General features: G+C 40.3%; 1 protein-coding gene across 4 annotated transcripts in view; it reads left to right on the top strand.

Annotated features, from left to right (window-relative positions):
- LOC123033319 (RAB3A interacting protein) overlaps positions 1–15,184 on the top strand; it is a 26,286-nt gene that overhangs the window by 1,572 nt on the left and 9,530 nt on the right. For 2 of the 4 annotated variants that reach the window (XM_044449895.1, XM_044449894.1), the window contains 5 exons: positions 8,814–8,881; positions 9,656–9,931; positions 10,118–10,367; positions 13,693–13,788; positions 14,253–14,330. In XM_044449895.1, the coding sequence (XP_044305830.1) occupies positions 8,868–8,881; positions 9,656–9,931; positions 10,118–10,367; positions 13,693–13,788; positions 14,253–14,330 (714 nt within the window). In that variant the 5' untranslated portion in view covers positions 8,814–8,867. The remainder of the gene's footprint in view (positions 1–8,813; positions 8,882–9,655; positions 9,932–10,117; positions 10,368–13,692; positions 13,789–14,252; positions 14,331–15,184) is intronic. The other 2 variants (XM_044449897.1, XM_044449896.1) reach the window with 1 other exon arrangement.

Genomic DNA, 15,184 nt, shown 5'->3' with positions numbered 1-15,184 from the left:
GCATCACTATATCAAAACATACCAAATTTTTAGGATTCCTACTCACATTAATAGCCCATCATATGCTATCTGATGCCTGGGAATAAAGGCAGTCCTTAACTTGACACTGAAAAGATAACCATGCCCTCATCAGGCAGACTTCTTTCTTCTGAACCCTTCCAGTAGAACAGTTGTGTTGTACTGGGCACAGATGAAAACAAGTTTATCTTGCCCAATGAAAGAGATAGACAGTTTTATCTTAAGATGGCTACCTAGGTTGGTTGATCATGTGTAGTCTCTCTAAATCACTAGCATCCACTGGCTTGTGGTCCTAGTTGCCATATTTCTTCGATATAGGCCGCAACAACATTTGTTTATCTGCAGTAGCTGTTAACACTGTGTCCCGTGGTCATTAGAAGAAGTTTAGGAGCAACAGTAATAGCAGGGAAGAAACTGGCTGTCACCTGGACTTTGGGCCTAATTAAGGCTCAGAAGTCTGAGGTAGTTTAATCATTGTGGTATATAACAAATGTTTGCCTTTTTGTGTTGGGCAAATTAAAATGGGTGTTTGAAAGGAGCCACCAAGGTTCACCAGTTAGGCAAGGATCTTTTGCTAAGGAAGGGTTCACCCAATTGGAACCGTGGTGAGCAGTGACATTGGGTATGATGATTTCATAATTGACTGCTTGCTTGCTGACTGGGAGGAAAAGGAGCAGTGAGTGGACTAGGCCGGCAGGCTTTTAGGGAGAGGGGACAAATCAGAAGTAGAGACTGCTACGCAGACTGCTCTAGAGCTCTGAAAGAGTCTTGGGAGAAGGAAAGGTGTGGATTCCACGGGGTCCTGGATAGTTGGAAGATGCAAGTATTTTACTTTGATGAAATAAAAGAGCCAACCCCCAAAGCGTAGGTTTTCTTTTGACAAAGTAGCATTTCTCTTCTAGTAGATAATGAAATCATGTAAGCATTGCTGTGAAAATAACATTCGTTTATGTATTAAGAACAATACTTCCACTGCATTTCAAGAGGGGTAAGGCTTTATTAGGCTGGTAAAGAGGCATTGTGCTTTTGACTTAAGAAAGAGAATTCTATACCAGACTAACAGTTAAAACAGGCACATGTTTCAGAAATTGCCTGCTCCTGCTCCACAGTTTAGGGTGTGATACTGTTGCTAGCACTCTTGTTTATTGGGAGTCCCTGAACCCAGAAGCCTGTGAAAAATAGTTAGAGAATTTCTCCTCTTCCTGGAAATAATTAGTGATACCATCTCTCCCTCCCTTTATTTTTGGCCCACAAACTGGATAGAGAATTTTGAGAGACTGCTTGCACACAACTCTAACAAATGTCACAATTAGAATAGCCCTTGGCATGATGATTGTGCATGAACAGCCTGTAAGACCAACTTACTTATCCCAATAGAGCAAAGCAGAACATGAGTTCTGTAAGACTTTTTAAAGGAAGTGCTATAGGGAAATAATGGCTGTGCCTGTCCTTAGCCTTTTTCTGGGAAACCTCACCACAACCCACCACAAAGCCCTCCTTTATTCTGATATGATTCTAGATTCTTGTCAGATGCATCAGGTTTTCTTTATCACTGGCCCTTTCATCTAATCAGTACAATCTTGCATGAAAAACCACCTCAAGAACTCTCTTACCATTCTTTAAAAAGGCTTCTTTAAAAAATTATTCCTAGTTTCACCTACTAAATTCAGAGGCAGCATACACTGAACTATCACACACTTAAGACATTTTATAGTATAATTATTTCTATATTAAAAATGCTGGAAATAAATGTAACTAATAAATCCATGTTAATCCCCTCAAGTGTCATGCCCATTAGATAATGGGGGAGGTCTTACATGTTATTTGTGATTATGTTTTGTAGTCTATTCCTGTCAGATGTAACTTTAAAACATGGTATTTGCATGCAATTCAATCTTTTCAGTATAGCAAAAATGTACAAATAGAGGGATATTTGTTATAATTGCTGTAAAAGAGCAATCTTATCATCATGGAGGGATGCAGGTGGCACAGTGGTTTAAGCTGCTGTGCTGGTTGATTGAAAGGTCGCTGGTTCAAATCTGCGCAATGGGGTGAGTTCCCGTTGCTCCGTCCCATCTCCTGTCAACCTTGCAGTTCGAAAGCATGCAAATGCAAGTAGGTAAAAAGGTACCACTGTGGTGGGAAGGTAACATTCTGTGCACTTCAGTGTTTAGTCATGCTGGCCACATGACCACCGAGATTCTGCGGACAAACGCTGGCTCCCTTGGCTAGGAAATGGAGATGAGCACTGACTGGATTTAACGTCAAGGGGAAACCTTTACCTTTACCTTTTTATCATCATAGAAAAAGCAATCCTATCACCCTGGGAGATTATCCCAGTGACCATAGGAATGCTTGTAGAATCCTCCCAAGGATGCAGAAAGCTCAGCCTTGAAAGGAGGAGTCCATAAATCCATCCTCCTCCCCAACCTCTTGCAGCCAGCATGGGGAGAACCATTCCAGTTGTCTGAGGTTGGAAATGGACCTAGGAAAGGGGGAATGGGGACATTTGGGTGGGTTGGGAGGGAAGGAGATTGGCTTGGCCAAGATAATAGTTATTCTGAGCCTTTTCCAGCTGCCTTCCCTCACCCTCCAAAGCATCCTCACAGTCAAGATCTGGAGAGCAGGAGGATGGGCTTCATCCACTTCTTCCACCCTGCACTAAATTACAACAAATTGTTGGGAGCCACACATGTCTTTTACCAGTCTATGCTTCATGCTTGCAGGGATTTTAGCAGGGAAATAATCTTTCCTGTGCATGAACCAGCAGCATTTGATTTAGCCCTAAACTGGTGACTGATGGGTAAACAAGCTATGTGACCCTGTTGATGGCCAGCCAAGTGTCTGGGTAAGATTGGAAGGCTGGCTCTAAGTATGAGGGGGAAAGTACCTCTCTTTGTCCTCTTCAGTAAACCTGAAAGAACAATAGCTCTGGTCCAAGTAGCACTGCATAGTTGGGGCCTGGCATATTTCCCATAATACCCTGTAATGATGCTACATCAGGGGCATTATAGGAAATCAAAATGGCAGCAAGACCAGCTGCTCCAAATGCGAAGCCAGAAATTGTTGCTGTCTGATTTTTTTAAAAACCAGGGCAGGCTTCAGAAGGGTTCTGCTGCGGTCCTGACGGCTGCCAAAGGATGCCATTAGGTCAGAATGAATAGCCAGGTTATATAATAGAAGTGAAGAGACATACATCTCATGCTAATCTTCTTCCATGAATATAGAAATGGATGTGGAAGGGACAGAAACTGGAAAAATTCTTTAGATTTCTGTACTGGCCATTGTTGACATTGAACAGTCAAGTGTAATTGTAAACTAGAATTTGAAAACATGATCATGATTGCTTCTCTTTTGGCGCTTTTTAAACTTGTGTGTGTATATATATATTTAAAGAATACCTATCTAGGTTGCCTGATTTTATTTATATATTTTGATTCCTCTTATTCTCAGTGCTGGGACTCAAGACAGCTTACAACATTAAGAACTTGCACATTAAAAGCTGGTAACTTTAGAATGCAGCTGAGTGGGGGGGGGGGTTATTTTGGAATTAGCCCTCATGATAGAAATGTTCCCCCCATAGAAAGCTCTGAGAAGAAGAGCCTTAGCCTAGTCTTATTGGTATGATTGGTTTTTTCCTCCAGGCAAGGAGTTTGTTATGCAAGGGGGAAAACATTTAGGCAGATATTTCTCACCATTCCTTACCTCTGTTTTCTTAAGCTGGTATAGCCTTAAAGAGGGCCATATGTTGTGTGCTTTCTGAAAATTACATGCTGTGTTGTCATTTTTGGGTCACTGTGTTCTTTTGAATGCCTGGCACTTACCAAGATAATGCCCATAACACTACCGAATAGTTATAATAAATAGATGCCCAGAACCCTTTGTATTCAGAGCCTCTTTCCCTTAATTCACATAAGCCTTTGTTGAATCTGAGCCAAGCTTTTTTCAAAGGTTGTTGCATGGTAATAGATTATGTAAAACAAACCTTGAGAGGTGCTGAAATGTTACTGCTTTTACTTGGTTTTTAGGCCAGAAAATCATACACTTAAAATGGTAGTTTGCTTTTTACAAGTTTCTGTGAATTTTTAACAGTGATTTAAATATTAGCCTTTGTCTTCACACATGACTTATACTGGCTTTTCTTTGACAGTGCAGAACATTTAGTTTCTCTTCTGAGTTTTTTTCTCGCATTAATAGCACTGGCACAGGTCACAGCTGTTTCACAAGAGACCCTGATGTTCTTTTGACATATGAAATAAATGTGGAGCTTGCACAAAGATCAAACTAAGAATGTATTGCTGAGTAGCAAATCTTGTTTTTTTAGTGTTGCTTTGTAGGCTGCAATCTTTCCACACCTGCCATGTTCACCATAGAAGGAAGAGATGTATTCTTAAATGCAATACTTATTTGAATACAAAAAAAGCTCTTTCTTTGCATCTTTGTTAAAAACGATACTCAAGGCTTGTATTCCTCCAACATTTTGTTGCAGGTCTCACTTGTACTAAATGATTTCATCCTCTTGTACTTATGGAAAAAATGGAATATTTAAAGAAAAGTACATTGCAGAGTTCTAACAGATTTTAATATTAGAGCCATACCAAACATTGGGATCGGTGAGTGAGTTGAACTTCATTTAAATGGGCCACTTTGGATGTCACAGATGTGAGATGGAGATTGGAAGCTTTTGCTTCTAATTTTGATTAACCACGGTTCAGTGTCCTGTCCAAATCCTAAGCTATGGCTAATCTTTACTGTGGTTTCTTGAAACAAGCCAGCCTTGTTGCATGTGATTTGCAGTGACTTGTTTCGAAACGAACTATAGTTAAGATTAACCACAATTTGTCAGGCTTGAATAAACAGAAGCATCTGCAGTCCTGGTCGGGTGGGGTGGAGACCACAGTAGTTTGAGGCTTAGTGAAACTAGGCTCACTAAGATAAATCACAGTTTGCTGTGACATCTGGACCAGCTCAGTGATAGCATACAATGCTTTTGGAGATAAAATGAGCATCTGAAGATGGTTGTAATGGCATTATTTTTGTTCTAGTTAGATCATCCCATTGCAGCAGATTCTAGAGTAGTCTTTCAGTTCCTCTCCATATTTTCTGCTGGCTGCTGAATTACAAGGTAACACATTGCTGAAAATCATGGATCGATGTTTGCTTGCAATGCTTTCTGTAGAAGCATCAAAGCAGTACTGTAATTTGTCTGCATCCTCTTCATTGTCAATTACACTAATTCCAGATACTTTGTCTGACTGCAGCTGCCTTTGTTGGTGAAAACGTCTAAAACTTCAAGATGCTGTGGTTGGTGGCAGAGAGGAGGAATTGCATCAGGTGGCAGCAAGCTCTCTTGGGCCCTGGAAGGCTTTTGCTTACACTAGGATAAAACAAAGGGTTAGATGTGTAGTACTCCACTTCTGTCTCCATGGTCACCATGCACAGAGATTTATCACAAAATGGGTGGAGATTTAGTTTATATTTTCAGCCCTGCTGGGGTTCAGTAGCAAAGACAGTTAATTTTAACTCAGTGAAAAGTTGGAAAGGCCGACTCCCTTCTCTGAGAGCATCTTGTTGACTTTTGAAAGCCAGCATAACTTTCAAATATTCAAAATGCTTTGTATACATTCTTCTAAGGGCAGGTTTATCTCCACGTTTTGCATTTGCTCTATGCTTTAGAAACATTGGACTAAATTAGACATATGTGTTACTTTGCTAATTTATGCCAATTGCTCAGTTTTTGCTTATGGAATTTGGTAAAGTTCTAGACAAATTGGCTGAAAATGTGCAAACCTGTATTATAATTTGTACAACACTACTGGTATGCATGGAATCGCACAGGATATCTGGAGTAAGAAGAGCTTAGCCTAAATTCTGACAGTGAGGAGGAGGAAAGGGCAAATGGTAATGTAAGAAGGGGCAAGCATGTTACTGCTCTCATGTGTAAACTTTCTTGAAATATAAGAAGTAATTGCTGCAGTCCTAAGCACAGGTTGTAGGCATTTTTAATCCAGTGCAACTTCCCTCTGAGTAATCCTTCATAGGATTGTTCTGTGATTAGTTAAACCATGTATTAAGGGAAAGGTATAACAATAAGGGTGAAACCATATCACTGAAGTATGTTTTGGAACTTATTGACTGGGTTTGGATGACATGCTACAGTTTGTTGTGGATTATTTACCCTATGGCTGATCGTAGTGGTTGCGTCTTGTAGATTGCATATGCGAGCCCACGGGAATTGTGAGAATGATGGGAGCAAGCATGCATTAGACAACCAACTCATAAATCATGCTTGCCATGTTTTTATCACACAAGAAGCACTGAGTGAGGGCTGTTGCATATTCAAAATGGCAGCTGCAGGATGTTGCATGCCCCACAGCTTAGTTTTGTGTTATGTAACTACAGTGGGTTGTTGTGTGGTACAGACAGCCCCCCTATCATGATATTTGGGCCTTTCCAGTGGAATTTGCAGGAAATCGTGAAGTACAAACATGGCTGTGGCAAGGGATGCAGTAAACTCCTGCCCTAATTCTCACTTTTAGTGAGAAAAGTATCCTGAAAATTTGTATTTATAAAAAGCAATTTAATGCTGTGCTGCTGAACACAACCGCTGAAAGTGCCGACACATGTTCACTCTTTCACCCTGTGTCTTTAAGAAGGCTTCATTGTAGTAGAAAAGTGGTATGTTTGCAGTTTAGTACAAGTGGCCTTAAAATCAATGGCACAAGTTTGTGCAAACTGCATGCATTTTTAGAATTTCTTCACCTTACAAAGAAAACATTGAAATCAGAGTGGGTCTTATTCTGAATACTCTGTGTGTGTGCCTATAGAAAATCAGCAAGGCTACCAGGAGGTCCCTTTTTACTGCACAAGTTCCTTATTGTGTCTCATGGGAGGTGGGGTTCTTGGCAGAACATTTTTTTGAAATTTGCAAGATGCAGCATTCCACAGAAAATTGCAGTGTTTCAGGTGCTTGCCATTTTAGGCTTATTTTCTTTGACAGCCAAAGCTTAAGCACAGTTGTTACAGCCTTAATTTACTATGTATTGCTCTGCACATAGTATGTCACAAGCAAAAATAGCATTTGGAATAAAATTAAACTACAATATTTTCTTGGAAAAATATTAAGTGACTCAGAGCTCGCAGCAAGGATAGGCGTATTTGGGACCTGCTGAGAGCTCCTGCTCCAGCAAGGTCCCATAAACAAGATCACTTAGGACTTGCTGCTCTTTCTTAATCATTACAGCCTGTGTGTTCACCTGCCCCTTGCTTTGGCCCAGACAGTGATGGTGATGAGAAGGACGAGGAGCAGGTGTGAGTGCCTGCTTGGTCCCTGGCTCTTTGCCTGGCAAGTGAGCAGATGGCATCAATGAAGAAGAAAAAGGAGTGAGGCAAATTGCAGGTGGTATCCGTGGTGGTGAGAAAGTAGATTCATCAAGGGAAGTGTGCCCATGGAAGGTGTCTTGCTCAAGGGTACTCAAAAGTTGGAAACAGCACTGGTTTCAGATATATTGGCTGCAGTAATAGGGGTCACAAGACTTTGGATTCCCCCCTCTCAGGGCAGGCAAAGGACTGCTCTCAGAAAGAGGACCTGACCTCTCAATCCTTAGGGAAACTTTGGCAACCCAGTTTGGCAAATCCTTATGGGAAATCCTTATTGAAACTTTGGTAGATCAAAGCATGAGGTTGACAAATCAAGGAAGACTTTCAGTCCACAGGAGCCAAAGCAACCCCAGTCACCAGATATCTCCCAACATAGGAGGAGACTTGCACAAGACTTGAGCTGCTATAAATTTCCCTTCCTTTGATTGCAACACATTCCAGTCCTCTTACAGGCCTCTTTAACCTCAAGAAGGAAATTGCCTACTTCAGGGTTTCCCTACTAGGATGAGTAAATACCAATGATTTCTAACACTTAAGTTGGATTATTTCAGTTGGATCATCAAAAATAATATTTCTTCCCACTCTTTTAAAATAAAAAAGCAAAAATCTGGTTAAAATTCAGTTTGAAACAAGTGTATTAATTTTATCCTTATCTCTTAAAACAGAACCAGTGGCCCTCTATCAAACACTATAGGTTCAGTCCTATTGGTTGTGCTCTTAATGCAAACCTGGAGGCCTCTGAGCAAGAGGAGTGGTGGAGCAACCTCTGCTTCCCTGCACCTTCTGCTTTGCATCGTTCTCAGCCATTTAGATGAGGTGCTTGGGGAGGGAGGTGATAGGTTAGAGACATGTGTTGCCCTGGATAGTGGTGGCCCCAGGCTCCTCCCCTCCTTTACCCCTTTCTGAGCTTGATTTCCTAACCTTGGAGAGCAGCTGGGATAGTTCTTTCCACATCGACTGTGAGGGTGGGTGGTCCAAGTGCAGAAACCCACCTTGGAGGTTAGAAATCAGTTTGCCCTCAGATCCTAGAATCTGAATTATCCTATACCCGCCCTCCTCCAGTGTTGTGTAGGGGCCATAGGATTGCTCTCTAAGCGGCTTTTCTGTGTGGTAAAGAACTATGGGAAAATTGTCATCAAAGTGCTATAAATATTGGAGCTGTGCACAGATGATCTCCTGAAATTCTGCATTCTTTCTGTGTGCAGAAAGAATTGGATGGGCAATTTCCCTGAATTTACCATTAGCTGTTGTGGGAAACCGCTATCTGGACTGAAACTCAGTGCTGGGGAAGCTGTTAATACTAACCTCTGCACCATTTTCCTACTGAAAATCTTTTCTGCTATTAGCAATATGAAAAGTGCATTATAGTATGAAAATGTCACGAGGGAAGTGCTAACCCCATTCTCCCTCCACAGTGTGATGTCAGTCTGGATAGGAGGCTCCTACAGCTGGTAAAAAGAGAAAATGACATGGAGGATTGCAAGTAAGGGAGGAAAACTAATGGTGATGTGGTGCTTGATATTTTACTCTGAGAATAGTACCGTCATGTGCATAATGTATTGATGGCATTATTAATGTTATTAACAGTACTATTTTGATTAATAATATAATGTCACATCTCCATCTTTGCTGGTATAGACTTGCATCTCACTTTCTTAAATGCTTTTGTAAATGATGCATTGAGTGAACATTCATATTAAATATGTTATTGGAATGTATATTCAGTGAAATCTTATACTGAACATACATTCAATAAACTAACAAGATAAAATATACTTTTAACATCCTCTAACTCTATCCGCTTTCAAATTAAACATGTGAATTGAGCCTGCATGGGGGAAGAACTAAGTGAATAGAGAATTTCCGCTCTCGAGTCAAGTGAGCATGCCTAGGATGCTGACTTTCCTTCTGGAAACAGAATTCTGCCCCTTGCTCCGCCTTCCCTTAGTGTTCCTTCCCTCACCCCAGCAAAACCTTTTTTTGGAGGTTGGTGTGGTCTTTGGAAATGGGATAGAACATGGAGCATGCAGGGGGAGTTAGCAAGAATAGCCACCTCTTATGTAAATGAGAGACACTTAAAGCTGCAAGTCTGTGTATGTTGGAATTTTTGTTTAGTGACTTAATTCTGATCAGTATAAAAGCACATTTATTACTTATTCCTGACCTTTCAGTATGGTTAGACTTGCCACTTGCTTGTATGAAATTCAAGGATGGCTGACTTACACCCATAATTAAAGTGTTATTTTTCTCGTTTTAGGTCTTTGTATGATGAATCTTTTATTATGGCCAATGACACTTTGGAAGGTTTTCATGAAGTGAATCTAGCTTCACCAACAACTCCAGATCTTCTAGGAGTGTATGAATCTAACACTTCTGAACAAACTACCTCACCTACGGTCATTTATCGGCTTCATCCTTCAGCTGTGTGCTCTACATCTATTCAGCCAAGTGCCCTGAATGTTTCTGATCTTCCAACGCAACCTGTCTATTCATCTCCAAGGCACTTAAATTGTGCAGAAACATCAGGTATCAGGTTGGTGGTGAGAAACTTATACAGACTATTAAATCAGCTTTGAGATTAACCACTTCATTATATGTATATTAAGTCCTCTATTCCCACTTTGTCTATAAATATCTATATTTTATATTCTGCTGTATATATAATAGTCCATAACTATTGGAAATACAGACTGATTAGGTATATGTTCTTTTCTTTCAGCATTAATGTTACGGAAACAGTTCCTTGTTCTACCTCAGGACCCCAGAAACACAATAATTCCAGAAGGGAAAGCAGTAATGCAGAGAGGGAATTTTTGCAGGGTGCAACAGTAACAGACTCTGGTGAAGGCTGTGATGATGTTTTGGGGCAGAGCACAGACAGTCTGTCTCACCTGCGGAGCCCATCTGTATTGGAAGTACGTGAGAAGGGCTATGAAAGATTGAAGGAGGAGCTTGCCAAAGCTCAGAGGGTAAGATTAATGCATGTTTTGTATTTTGCAGTTCTTCACAAGAGCAGAATTTGGCACTGGGCATCAGAGTTCAGCATCCTGAGAATCATTCCTTCCATCTATTCCTCTCCCGCCTCATCCCTGTTCTTATAATAAAACAGCAAAACATTTCTCCATTCTCAGCAAACTTCTGGACATTATTTATTTCTTTACTTAACAACATTGGTGGAGTCGGGTATCATATGGAAGATGTCAGGCCTATTCACATGTCACAGCAGCCCACAATGGCTTAATTTACCTGTGGGAACTCTGCATTGATTGGATGCCATTTTTGCATGCTGCCCAGGCTTGTCTGACCTTCCAAATACGACGGCATGGTGCCTGTGGTCACCCAGCACAATATAATGGCCCTCATGGGTAAAATAATCCACAGGGGGATGTTGCACCATGAGAACCAGAAAATTCCTTGAGATATTTTGATGCAAAGCAGTTGCGGCTTTATAAGCCAAAAACGACACCTTTCATGGGTCAGAAAAAAATCTAGTAACTGATTGTGTTGAAAGATAAGTGAGATAGGCTCCCATTCATTCAAGCATGCCACAAGTCAAGCAGCACCCTTTTGAATTGACAGTTTCTGAGCTGCGTCCAGGGACAGCCCCAGAAAGTATGTTTTGGTAGTCAAATGCTTGAATGAAAGTGACCAGACCTCTGTGACTGGGAAAACCAGTTTGAAGCTATTTGGTCAAATTTCAAAAATTGCAAGGAGAGATAATAGGGTGTGAATATGATCTTCAAAGGTGGGACATCATTGCTCTGCATCTCTGCCCTGTAAGAGCAGAAGCAATATATGCTACAAATGTTTGCTAATTCACCTCAATTAAAATGTTTCAAAAATTTTGCATTCCTTGGTAGAATGTAACTGACCCTCCAACATGCCACTTCAGCTGTCAAATTGCAAACAGGCATTTGCAGAGGCATCATTACTTTCAAAAAAGCAGTTTTCTAAAGTGGTACTCTTAAGTTCTTTGCCACCCAAACAAGAAGTCTCTTGATGGTAATTATGTTTGTCTGCTGAAGCCAAGACTAAACTGCCCGTTTCTAGATGAGGAAGAATATTGTTTTCCTTTTTTTATTGTTTTTTCTTTTTTGTGAGGATAGCATCACTGTTAAATCAAAATTATTCTCATGCTTTTAAAAATTATTCTTGAAGCTCTTAGTGGGCTATATCAGAGTAAATGGACTCTGCTTGTTTTCACAACTAAATACTTTGCTACTTTCCAGTTCTGCTTACATAAAGATCTTTGGAAGGTGATACAGAAACCCTGAACAATTGCTTGTTGCAATATACATTTTATCACTCTAGAAGTATCCTTTTTTGCTCTAGAGAGGTATTGCAGCTTTCTCTTTTGTGAGACTGGAATCTTTGTCTGGTTCTTCTAAATATTGGCTGCCCTCTAGTGCTGTAAATTGTCATGGCTGTGTTTAAGTCTAACACTGGCAAATGAAAATATTAAGGCAGTGCTGACATATCTTCCACTGATTTTCTTTTAGTCAACGTATTTTCTCACTAGATTATATGGGTCAATGAGCTTGCTGAAGACCCAGCAAAGTGTGACAGTGGCCCAGGCAGTCAGGTGCTCTCTCTTCTATTCTGCCTGCCCTCTTTGTGCAATTTTTCTAATTAACTGCCTGGCAAATGCCTCACCTTCCTGCTGTGCCCTCTGTGCTAGGGGAAGGGCTATAGCTCAGTGGAAGAGTGCGTGCATTGAATTTCGAAGGCCCCAGGTTCAGTCGCTGGCACCTCCAAGTAGAGCCAGCAAAAGACTCATCTGAAACTCTGGAGGTCTGCATCCAGGCAATATTGGTGGCAAGACGTTGGACCAAGGTTTCTGTCTCAGGGCCCCGGGCCCCACTTCACCTCCCAGCACCTCCAAAATGCTCAAAATGAGGTTTCCAGCATGTTGCCATGGTCACCCAAAGCCATGTAAAATTTTTAAAATTTATTTATTAATTAAAAGCTTTTATATCTCTTCCTATTATATAAATATCTCAGGACGGCTTACAGTGCTTTAAAAGAACAGTTTAAAACAATAACAGCTTCAAATAAATAAATTAAAACAGTAATAATGTATAAAACAATAAACAGTAAATCACAAAACAAAACGAGCGACTGAACATTAAAAGCTATTGATTTTAAAATGTTTGTTTAAAATGTTTATTTTTATCTTTTCATTATATATGCATGCATGCACACACGTGTACACACACACACGCACTGAGTATTGTATGAAATATATGATGCCTTCTAGCAGTTGTACCTAGATCTCAACAAAAGTGGGCCAAATACCCAAAGAAGTATCTATAAAGGAGTGATGTCTATATGCCACTTGTTCAAATATTGAAAGTACTGAAAGGGCATCAGTCCATTGTACTATAAGAGGTGAACATTTTTGCTTCCAATGTTGTAATACCAGTCTTTTATGAAGACTATTTGTTAATTTCTGTGAATCGGATAAATGATTTAAAAGAGTGTATACATCAGGAAATTTAAAGTCTGTTCCAGTTCAAAAATTATCTGTGTAGTAATATCCCTGCAAAAAGAAGCAACTAAAAATAGGTTGTCAAATTTATATATTTAGAAGAAGCATTAGCTGTATAGACCTTTATTAAAGTGACTTATTAAAGTGACATAGTGTCCAGTAGGCACAAAATGGAAGCCACAAAATAAGATGCAGCACAATATCTGTAAATGTGACAGGTAGACACCAAAGCAATAATCCAGCGATAAGGCACTTTGTGATGATGTCCACAGCTGTTTCTCAAACTCCAAATGTGCTCGTTGGCCCAAAAAAGTTGGAGATGCCTGTGTTAGAAAGTCCAATCGCCTATCTCAGTTTGAGGCAGCTTCCTGTTTTGCAGTCTGTCAGTATGCAGCAGATTTGCAAAGAGTTTCTTTGTGGCAGTGCACCCATCCCACACCTTGAGGTACCAAATGAGCACCCACCTTGAGGTACCCACCGTTTGTGCTCCATTGCCTCAAACCATTTTCTCCCTAGCCCCTCTTACCTGTAGTACCTGAGATGAACTGGAAGAGAGGGGCTCTGAGAGACAGTGTGCAGAGATTTAAGGCAGGGGAAAGAAGGCCACTCACTTGTTCCATTTCATCTATTTTTTTTAAAGAAATAAACTGTCTTTCTCCCCCTCTCCCCCTGCTTTGTATGTGAACTAGGAAGATGTGTGAATAACATCCACATGGCAGCAGTGCTGGGTATAGTTTGGTCCTTATTATCCTGTTCTGTCAGGTTTGAAAACTGAAAAATAGTTTTGACAAATACCTTTTCCATAGGAGCTGAAACTAAAAGATGAAGAATGCGAGAGGCTCTCTAAAGTGCGTGACCAACTTGGACAGGAACTGGAAGAACTTACTGCAAGTTTGTTTGAGGTTGGTGTGACATGCTTTCGGAATAAGGTGGTTATTTCATGCAGTCAAAACAGAATACTTGGCTTGTAGTTGATTTATTTCTGATTTATCTGGTATATTTTTATGCCACTTCTCAGCCAAATGGGAGCCCAAAGTGGCTTACATAATCACTTAACCCAGAGAGTCCTTATGCACAGGCCTGCAATATAAAAAGACATGGCACACAAAGGGAAAAGAAGAGTGGGGGAATTAATTCTTTTAATGGTCTGTATTTGACCTTGGGCTCACACACTATAGCTTCAAAGCTTTGCCAATATTAAGGCTTGAGTTTCTCTTCTGATGTTTTCAAAAGTAAAGTGAAAAACTGCCTTTAAGTTTGAACAAATCTCCCATTATCTTATTGATTTTTATAAAAGGAAAAATACTTTCAACTGGATGTTAAGCCTGTGTGAAACATTTATACTGTAAACACTTGTTTCTTATAGGAAGCACACAAAATGGTGAGAGAAGCTAACGTAAAGCAGGCCACAGCAGAAAAACAACTGAAAGAAGCACAAGGAAAAGTGAGTTACAGCTGTTAATGGGATGACTAGGATCTGAAGGGTGTCATGTGTATATTTTGTGTGCGTGAATGACTTTATTTCTGAACATCTCTTGGGAAAGAACCTCCTTCAAATTCCCTAACTGCTTGTGGAGGTTAAGTATGAAAGCAGGCTAAGGGGAAGCTACTGCCCTCTGTCAATGCCAGTGTTATTATTTTCTAGATTTTCACTTTCAAAAGAAAAACACTTTGAATGTCCTACCTTCCTGAACCAGCCCTTAAGTATTTGCTGTGTATTTAAGATTCTCATCTCTGTAGCCTATGCAAATATTTGGTCCAGATTAACTGTCTGGACCAAATCTTGCTGATAGAATTTTTGACAGTACTTTTATTTAGAGTTGTGTTGCTAATGTTAGGATAGTTTGAACTAGGTTATAGACTACTGTTGGAATGTTACTTGTCAGCTGGATCACTAGAGATCTGTCTTTTAGTTTAACCGTTAGTTCAGAACAACAAGCTCCGTTTTTGGTGTATACATACTAGAGAATACATGAAGGCAATGTTTCTCAAAGATGAGCTGATGGGAACATGTGTCAAGAAGAAAGTTATCAACTTGGCTGCTCTGCCTCTCTGAAAACAGGACATTCCCTGTTAATGCAGTTTTACTAGAGAAGCAGACGTGAGAGCCTTGAATTTCCCTCTGAGGAAGGAGGGCTATTTGGATGCTGGGAAATGCAGGAATCTTCCACTCTCTTAGTTATTAACAAACAGGTCTTTCAGGCATGCTTGGGATTGTTGAATGAGATCCAGAGTTGCAGAAGTTACGATTCTGTGTACAGGAACTAAATTCTCAGTTTAGTTCCTGTGTACAGGAAC

Source organism: Varanus komodoensis, unplaced genomic scaffold (assembly GCF_004798865.1).
Source record: "Varanus komodoensis strain SLA01 unplaced genomic scaffold, ASM479886v1 scaffold61, whole genome shotgun sequence".
NCBI lineage: Eukaryota > Metazoa > Chordata > Lepidosauria > Squamata > Varanidae > Varanus > Varanus komodoensis.
Note: the sequence above shows the minus strand (reverse complement) of the source record. Positions and strands in the feature narration are given on the sequence as shown.